We start from the raw sequence: 8,954 nt of genomic DNA on the forward strand, positions 1-8,954 counted from the left end.
CCTATTTCTAATCTTCCTAATTAGAACCCTGCTTCCCTTTACCTTAGCTTGGTCCAGCCTTGTTAGAACAGGCCCTGCCTATATTTGCATGTAATTTGTATGCAATTTGCATATGTCTACATGGGCCATACAAGGTGGTTTCTAAATGTTTCTGGATGCCCCCCTGGGGAAGGTACTAGCCTCTTAGACTCTTGGAGGGGACAGGGACACTGGGGGTTCACCTGGTCTCCTCCCATCCCCTGCAGGATCTGCTTGACCAGATGACAAACCCACAACCTTCCCAGGCAGCCCTCGGATGGCTGGTGTTGTTGAAGAATTCCTGTGTTGCAAAGTTCTGTGTAAAGAAAGGTGAGGTATTCTATCGATATTTGGGCTTGGCTCTTTTCTCTGGGAAAATCAGGGCAAGGCAACCACTTCCCCCGGAGACTCAAGACAGGTACTGTGGTGGCCTCAGGCTTCTCTTTCTCAGTTCAGCATCCACACACCATCACTGTTTCTGGCCTGACCTGCAGGCCTCTTCCAGAAGGGCCAGGCCAGGGCTTTCAAATGTTCTTTTAGGAGCAGAACACTGTTTTCTCTCTCACAACCCTGAAGTCATGACCTGAGCCAAAATCAAGAGTTGGATGCTTAACTGACTGAGCCACCCAGGCGCCCCCAGAACCCTGTTTTCAAATGAAATCTCATGAAGAGCCCAACATATTAGATAAAAGTGGAGCTGCTCTTATTGAGCGTGGGCAGGGAGAGTGGAATCCCCCTGCAGAGAGGTTTACCCCCATACCCCTCCCCACAGCTGGAGAAGCCCAGCTTGCAAACCACAGTCCTGGTTTGCTCCTCACAAAATGTGCCTCTGGATACAGAGCCCAGCCCTCTAGACCTGCAGAGCTTCCCAGGGTGAGCCTTGACTCTCCATTTCTGCAGTAGAGGCAACACTGACATTCTAAGCAGTTGCTTTGCACCATGGCCTTTTACTAGGCTTGAGGCCCACTGAGACCTCCAGATCTTTGTCAGCACAACCACCTTTAAGCCAAGTCTCTTGGCCTATCCTAAGCTTTGGCAGCTCCAGACACCTGGCGTCAGGAGCCTGGGCTGAGGATTGGACAGGGAGTAATGGAGAGGCCTGGCCAGGAGTTACGGCTGTATGCCCTGGAAAGAGTCACTCAGCCAGATCCCATTCCTCAACTGTAGATTGGAGACAAAAATAGTCCTTCCTGGGAAACACGCATGAAAAGTACCTGGCTCAGTATGGGAGGGACTGGTCTCAGATTCCTCACTGCCAGCTAAGGAGGTATAGAGCAGTGGTCGGAATACAGACCCTGCAACCTGGTGGCCTGGTCTGGACACAAATTCTGGTCCTGCCATAACTGGCTGTGTGAGAGTTTCAACATTTCCTTCATTTCTCTTATCCTTTCTCAGTTTCACCGTCTGTAAAACGATGTGACGATAACTCGACAGTCTACCTCCCAGAAAGGGTGCGGGGACTCAGGGAACCTCCCTCCGTGTGGGGGCCCAGGATGCATGGTGCCTGTAAGTGATACACAGGGGGCTGCCGTTACTCTGGACTCTGACCCTGGCCCACCAGTGGCCACCCTAATCCCAGCACTGCCACCCCTGCCCAGGACCTGACACAGCCACCAAAAAACTCAAGGTTCACTTTGGCAACAGGACTTTTATTCAGTCAAAATGAGTACAGTGTGACAGAAGTCAGGTCAAGTCAGGCCAGGTGGCTCCTCACCCGGCTCCTACCCGAGACCACTCTTCCCGTGGGAGAGGGGTTTCCAGGATGAGGGGGCTGCTGAGAGGCCAATGCAGGGACAGAGGGGGCACTGTGTGGGAGTTTCGAGGACCTTTGGCACAGGCCCAGCATTTGGGAGAAGGGGCAGACTGCCCTTTCCCGAGTCCACATGGACACGACTCCAGTCTTCTAGGAAAACACCACAAATTCTATCTTCTTCATCTAATTAACTAAACTTTGGGGGGTGGGTTCCCTAGAGGGTTGGGGGTCAGGGACTTTATGGTCTAATCTCATACTTAAGGAATACGCTTATCTTTTTTTTTCCTTTAAAAAAAGTTTTCCTTCTATTTAAAAAAAAAATGAGTTAACCAAAAATAGGTCTTTGTTTTCTTGGGTTTTTTTTTTTTCCTTCCTACTTTAAGTATTTCAAAAAACACCACAACAGAAAAGAAAAACAAGAAGTCACAAGAACATAAATCTTTAAACACACCTTGTATAAAAATATCTTCCAGCCGCATCTGCTGACAGTGGTCATCCCACTGTCCCGGGGTTGGGTCAGGCCGGCTGTGTCCCATGGGCCAGAGGGCCGGGCCACGGCTGCCAGGGAACCTCCCGACCCAACACACGCACACGGCGGTCACACGCACAGTACGTTCCAGGGGCCAGGCCGCTCCGGGGGCTCTGGGTCTGGGCAGGATCGGAGGCAGGCCTCAGGGTGACCCCCCACCCCCACCCCGGCAAGGCCCGGGCAGGGAGCGGGTTGTCGGGATCCCAGTGAAGGATCAGTTGGCCGAGAGGGTTGCAACTGGAGCGGGCAGACGAGACGGGGTGGAGCAGCGGCGGTGTGCTGGAAGGTGGCTGGTTTGGAGCGATGTGTACGTCAAGGAACACATTTTCCTCTCATTTTTGGCTTTTTTTTTTTTCACATTTTCTTTGACTAATTCCGTCTTTATTTCTGTAGGTCCTGAGAGGCCCACCGTTGGTGACTTGGCCTCTGGCCTCCTCTCTAGGGGCGGGATAGAAGGGCTGCGGGCAGGAGGAGGGTCCAGTGATACAACACAGGCCCGGAGAGCCGGCGAGCCTTGAGGTAGATGTTTTCTTTCACACCTGGAAACAGGGAAGTGCTTTTTTTTTCCTTTCTTTCGTCGTCTTTTTTTTTTAAACTCTGGACAACCATATGGGGAGGGAGAGGGGGTTGCCCCTACAGGGGCTTGAGGTAGGAGTGCATTTGGGGCTCTGTGGGGTGGGGGGGCTGGGGCCACGGCCCCACTCCCCCAAGAACATTCATTCCGGCTGAGGTAGGTACTGAGAGCCAAATAGCAAAAATCCATCCTGAGAAAACAAGGTCAGTGGAGGGTGACAGTGTCAGGGGCCCAGCCACAGCAGGGGCGTATTTTTGGAGCCTAATTCACCTTCCTCTCTCTTCTTTTTCTTTTTTTAAAAGGAAAACATTAGTTCCATTCCAAGTCATGTGGATACCAGACAGAGGTGAGGCGGGACATTAGTCCAAGGGAGAGGCTCCTGCGGGAACCCCTCCAAGTCCTGGGGGGGGTCCCTGCTGAGGCTACTTTAGGTCTTGACCACCTGAGGGTCAGTCAGGACAGAAATGCTGGGAAGCCCCCATCTGAGTCCCACATGACAGGAGAAATCTTGCCTTTGACCTGAGAAGGGGGGGTGCCCCCTCCAGGGCCTGCCAGACACTAGCTACTGTCCCGAGCGAGCTGGCTGGGCAGCGGGTGCCGTGGGAGGCGGGGTGGCCTGTCCTTCGCTGAGGAGGCCAGGGCCTCCGTCCTGGGGCGGCGGGGCGGCTGCAGGGCCTGCGCTGGGGGCCTTGGCTTCTGACATCATCTCCTCCAGAAGGCTGAATCCCTCGAGTGGCAGCATGGAGAACTGGGTCTCCTCACTCAGGGCAGGGTGAGGGTCCCCCAGATCCTGCTGGGGAAAGGACCAGCGCACCGGTGTCAGCATGAGGGTCAGAGCCCGCGAGCCCCCAGCCAGAGGGTCAGGCCCTGGACCCAATCCCCCTCAGGACTCCGGGCCACCCTGCCTGAGTCAGGCGTTCAGAGAGCAGCGCCAGCCGTACGTGCTGTGCCTGGAGCTTGGAGAAGGCCGAGGACCCAGGCTTGTGAGCAAGGTGAAGGGAGGGCAGGACAGGGAGGTGGTCTGAGCCTGAAGCAGGCGGCTTGCTCGAGGTGGGGGCACTCACCATGGGTCTGGGGTCAGGTCTGGGGTCAGGCCGCCCCGCTGCCCCAGCTGGGGGGAACAGCTGTTCCAGTTCTTTCATGTCCACAGGCTTCTTATCTCGGCCCAGCTGGCCCCGCTCTCCCCGGCCAGCCCCATTCAGTGCCAGGATGCTAGGATCCCTTGGGCTCCGGGGGCCCTGAGGAGGGGAGAGCTGGTTTTCTACATCCTTACACAAGAGGACCCTAAGGGTTGAGCCAAGAATTAGGGGGAGGGCTTGGGAGGGGGAGCAAAAACAGAAGGCTGGACACAGTGAGCCCCAACTCTGCTTTTCCCTGTGGCAGCACCTTCTCCAGGCTACCCCCACCCTCCTGCCTGGGACCCACCTGCCCCTTTGGCCGAACAGGAGGAAGAGGACACAGAAGATGATGCAGGTGACCCCGATGTGGATACCAATGACGATGCCTGTGGTGGGCGTCTGGTTGGTGGGTTCCTCCTTCCGGCAGTCACACGGTGGGCTCAGGGCTAGGGGCAGGGGAAGGTTGAGCACTGTGGCTCTCCCGGCCTGAAGCCCCTCCGGACACCCAGCCTCTGGGAGCTCCTCCTTCCTCAGCTGAACCTGCCTCCATGTCTACATCCCCTTTGCCTTTGGGACCCCAGCCCAACTTTTTCTGGTTCTCTTTACCCGCTACCGAGTACTAACTTTGTGCCCGGTGCTGCGAATAACACTTCTACATGGACCATTTCATCCTTACCACGGCTTTAGAAAGTAGGTGGTATTATCCCTGTTTTATAGAGGAGAAAACGGGGGCTCAGAGAGGGTAAGTAACTTGCCCACGGTCACACAGCTAGAATGTCACACCGCCGAACCTCAAACTCAGATCTAGGCCTATGTTCTCAAGGGCTCCATGCGCTGTTACACTCTCCCACCTTCCCTGTGTCCCTGTCACCCCCCTCCTCCCTCCGCGCCTGGCCTCCCTTCCTGAGCCCGGCAACCCCCTCCCCCAGCTCACCTGTCCTCTCAGAGGCTCCCCTCAAAGACACGAAGCGGACCGTGGCATTGCCCTCCCCGTGCTGGTTGTAGGCGAGCAGCTTCACCTCATACACTGCACTGGGGTCTGAGGGAAAAGCAGTGCTGTGCTGAGTGACCGCCCCAGCTCCCACCGGCAGCTCTGCTGCAGCAGGGAAAGAGAGGTGACCCCTGCGCCGCACCCCTGCCCCGCTCCCCGCGCCGTCTGCCTCACCAAGCCGGCTGAGGTTGTAGGAGGAGACAGTTGCAGGCAGCACGATGGGGCCAGTGAAGGAGGCCCTGCTCGCTGGGCGGTAGAACAGCTTGAAGCCCCCCTCGTGCTGGGCCAGCCGGGGCCAGGGCCCCCACAGCAGCTGCAGGGACGAGCTGCCCAGGACCCGCACCGACAACGGGGGTGGGGCGGGGGCTGCAGGCAGAGGAGGTCTGGGCATGAGGGCCCGGGCCACCTTCCGCCTGGGACCCCGACCCCCACGAGCCCGGCCGCTCTCTGGCCTCTGACCCAGGGCCTCTGCTTGCTCAGAGACACCTTTCCGTGAACTGGATGCCCCCTTCTCAAGTAGACCCAGACCCCACTCAGCCTCGGGGCCGGGCGCCCAGGGGTCTAGCGTGGTGAACAGGCGCGCGTGCTGTTTGGCTCTAATTCCCGGACCGTCTGGTAGCACGCTCCATACGCAGGCCTCACCTTCCCCCAGGGTGCTGGCCAGCGCAGGGGCAGAGGCTGAGCTGGCCCCCCTCGGCGTGTAGGCCTTAATGTAGAAGCTGTAGGCAGTGGAGGGTTCAAGGTCGCTCACCAGGTGCTGAAAGGTGCTCTTGCTGACTGCCTCCTGGTACTCCAGCTCCGGAGGGTCTAGGGAGGTGAAGGGTAGGGCAGGGCAGCGTAAGGGATGCGAGGGGGTCCTACCAGCACTGGTGAAATGAGGGCATCCAGGGTGCGGGGGGGACAAGGGAGGGAAGGGGTTGGATCAGGACACTCAGGATTGAAAGGGATGAGAAACAGTGAATAAAAAGAAGGGGCTACGGAGCCCCCACTCACCAGCAGCCTTCCTGATGTGCAGGACATAGCCAATAATCTCCTTGGTGTTGACCAGGGGTTCGTTCCAGGACACGCGGACCTCAGTGGATGACACGGAGACTGCCTGCACATTGAGGGGGGGCCCAGGCAGCCCCTCAGCCCATAGCACGGTCAGCCTGGCACTGGCCTGGGAGGATCCAGCACTGTTTTCGGCTACGCACTGGTAGATGGCCTCGTCTTCAGGGCCGATCCCAGAAATTGTCAGGGTGCTGTAGGGGGAGAGAGAGCCTCAGATCCCCTCCTCCTCCCAGAGTATCCCTGAAATTTGGCCAGATCACCCCGTATGAGAGATGGAGAAACTGAGCCCCTCCAGAACACACGACTTGTCTGAGGTCTCTCCGTAAGTCAGGGGCAGACCTGGAACTCAAACCCAAGTCTCCGGATCCAATTTAGTGCTCTTTCCTGGCAGGATGGGCACAGCCTGCTCAGGCCATTCATCCGGGCCCCCTTCCCCGCATCTTCCCCCGTTCCCACCCCAGCACACACCACACACATGCCTGTTGTTATTCTTGAGCCTGACGTGGCCTCCTGGCCCCAGCACCTGTCCGTTCTTCAACCATGTGACATGTGGGGGTGGCTCCCCCTGGGCTTGGCAGGTGAACATGGCTGTGGTCCCAGCTGGCCTGGAGATGGACTGGGGGTGCTGGACAAACTCGGCTGGGGCTGGGGTGGGGAGCAGAGAGAAGCGCGAGGAGCCGTGAGGGGTAGGTGGATGGGGACGAGAAAGCTGTGAGTGAAGGGATGGGTGGGTATGGGGACAGGGTGGGCTCGGGATGCACACGTCCGCCCCTTAGAGAATCCTCCAGGTGGGGCCCACCCTCCACCCTGGCCCAGGCTTCAGGAGATGACAGCAGGGCTCAGCTCACTGGCCCCAGCGAGGCAGACCCAGGAGAGGACTCCATTTTAATGACTATTTAAAAGACTGACATTTGTATCCGAAAGCAATCAAGCTGAGCTCCCTGTTCAGGAAATTGTTAAATAAATAAATGTGCTAATAGGTTTGGCTGCACCTCGAAGGCGGTAATGACGGGGAGATGGATGAGCCCTCAGTACCAGCTCCCCTCACCCCTACACTCAGTTCCCCCCTCCTCCAATCCCAGGCCTCCAGCTTCCATTAACACCCGAGAAATGAAATGCTCCATCACTTTCATTTGGACAGATTAACGGCACATGGAATGCTAAACAAACAGGCATTTAAGTTCCTAATTCCCCTATCTCCCACCCCTTTCCCAGCTCTCTGGGAGGAAACCACCCCAGAAAGCCCCTGAGAATGGGATCCCAGCCCAGTCCATGGGGACAGTTGAGCCCCAGTGCGGGAGGAGGGACAGAAGGACCTGATCAGCTTCAGAGGGTAACACCCGCCCCCCCGCCACACTGGAGACCAGCTGTACATGTGCACGTGTGTGTGGCAGGAGCTGGGGTGTGAGTGTGAGAATGACAAACACCTGAGAGCGTGCAGGTGCCACGAGTGCGCGAAGGAGCACGGCACGTGGGGAAGAGGGCGCGTGTGAGGAACACGGCTGGGGGAGGCAGCGGAGATTATAAAATGGGAATGACGGCGTGGGTGGAGGGATGGCAAGGACACCGCGAGGGGCATGCAGGGGCCGATAACCGAGAACGCATTCCCCTTCTCGGCGCACGCCTTCCTGGGGGAGAGCTGGGGGCTGCCTTTTGGCCTGGAGGCCCGGAGAGGGGCAGGGGCCAGGGTTAGGAGGAGTCCAGGGCCCTGAGCTTGGGTCAGAGCTGGTGATGAAGCCAGGAAGGACTGGGACAGGAGGAGGGGGCTGCGGGGCTGGGGAGCTCCATACCTTGCACCACCAGCCGGCCCTGTGCTGTTCTCCTCACCCGGGTGCCTGGCCTGTTGGCCGCACAGACATAGACGCCGGAGTGCTGGACCGTCACGTCTGAGATGATAAGATTTCCAGTGCCCAGCACCTGGATGCCCTCTACCCCAATGGGGCGGCCATCTGAGGAGGTAGGGGAGGGGGTAAGAGTGTGGAAGAGGGCAAGTGAGGAATGGTCCAGGGAACCTCAATCTTTCACTCTGCACCCTTCCTCCCAAGCATCAGGGCATTGTGGAAGCAGCAGGACCAGCACTGAAAACTTGCCTAGCAGCAGAGACCTGGGCTCTAATTCTAGCATTTTTACCGATTCACTGGCAACCTTCAAGTCCCTTCCCCTCAAGAAAGTAAGGGGTTTGGATTAGATGGGCGTTTCCCAGCCTGGTTTGTCTCTCTCGAAAAAAGTTCCATGCTCAAATTTTCATTCCACTTGTGGATTGTCACATTGCCCTTTAATATAAAGGCTCTGAGAAGTCCCGCAGCAAAGGGACCTGGTTAAACCTGTTTTCCAAAGTTGTTAGACGTTAGACCACCAAGCCATTCTTTCCTCCCTGCAGATCACGCTTTGGGAAATGTTGGACCAGATGGTCCTTGCAGTGCCTATGGGCTCCTCCTAATGGTGAGGCCACTCTTTCCAGCCTCTCCCAGGGACTGGGCCCTCCCCCCACCCCAGGATCAGATTAGCACAGTCAGAATGCAAGGAGACAGCTCCCCATTCAGTCGCTGAAGTGGTGAAATCTACTCCATTATCCTGCCTGCTGCCCCCTCCTTCCCTGATCACTCAGCTGCTACAATGTGGCACAGTCTCCTTGTGAATGCGACCCCACCCCAGCCCCTCCAGACTCTCCTTCCCCTAGTGACCTTTCCGCTCAGACAATGTAGGCCCATCTGCACCCTTTCACTTCTCTCCTTCAGCTGCCTAGGGATTTAGGCTGGGGATTTAGGGGGCCAGGCTAGAGACTGGGGGGCCCAGAGATAGGGTGTGACAAATGGCTGAGATTTTGAGGGGTCTGGAGTGGCACTGCCGGGGAGTATAGCCAGGGTGTCGAGGGCAGGGACACGCAGGAGGGAAAAGAACCTGGGGGAAGGAGAGCTGCC

The 8,954-nt window shown here is 57.4% G+C and overlaps 1 protein-coding gene across 1 annotated transcript in view; it reads right to left on the reverse strand.

Moving 5' to 3' along the window:
- Positions 1-3,014: 3,014 nt before the first annotated feature.
- IGDCC3 (immunoglobulin superfamily DCC subclass member 3) overlaps positions 3,015-8,954 on the reverse strand; it is a 39,313-nt gene continuing 33,373 nt past the window's right edge. Inside the window, exons 6-14 of the mRNA XM_032417998.1 lie at positions 7,824-7,982; positions 6,513-6,678; positions 5,977-6,224; positions 5,626-5,790; positions 5,158-5,349; positions 4,927-5,031; positions 4,300-4,438; positions 3,939-4,158; positions 3,015-3,667 (exon numbers count right to left, since the gene is read on the reverse strand). Coding sequence (XP_032273889.1) covers positions 3,437-3,667; positions 3,939-4,158; positions 4,300-4,438; positions 4,927-5,031; positions 5,158-5,349; positions 5,626-5,790; positions 5,977-6,224; positions 6,513-6,678; positions 7,824-7,982 — 1,625 coding nt within the window. The 3' untranslated portion in view covers positions 3,015-3,436. The remainder of the gene's footprint in view (positions 3,668-3,938; positions 4,159-4,299; positions 4,439-4,926; positions 5,032-5,157; positions 5,350-5,625; positions 5,791-5,976; positions 6,225-6,512; positions 6,679-7,823; positions 7,983-8,954) is intronic.

Source organism: Phoca vitulina, unplaced genomic scaffold (genome assembly GCF_004348235.1).
Source record: "Phoca vitulina isolate PV1807 unplaced genomic scaffold, GSC_HSeal_1.0 scaffold20, whole genome shotgun sequence".
Lineage (NCBI taxonomy): Eukaryota > Metazoa > Chordata > Mammalia > Carnivora > Phocidae > Phoca > Phoca vitulina.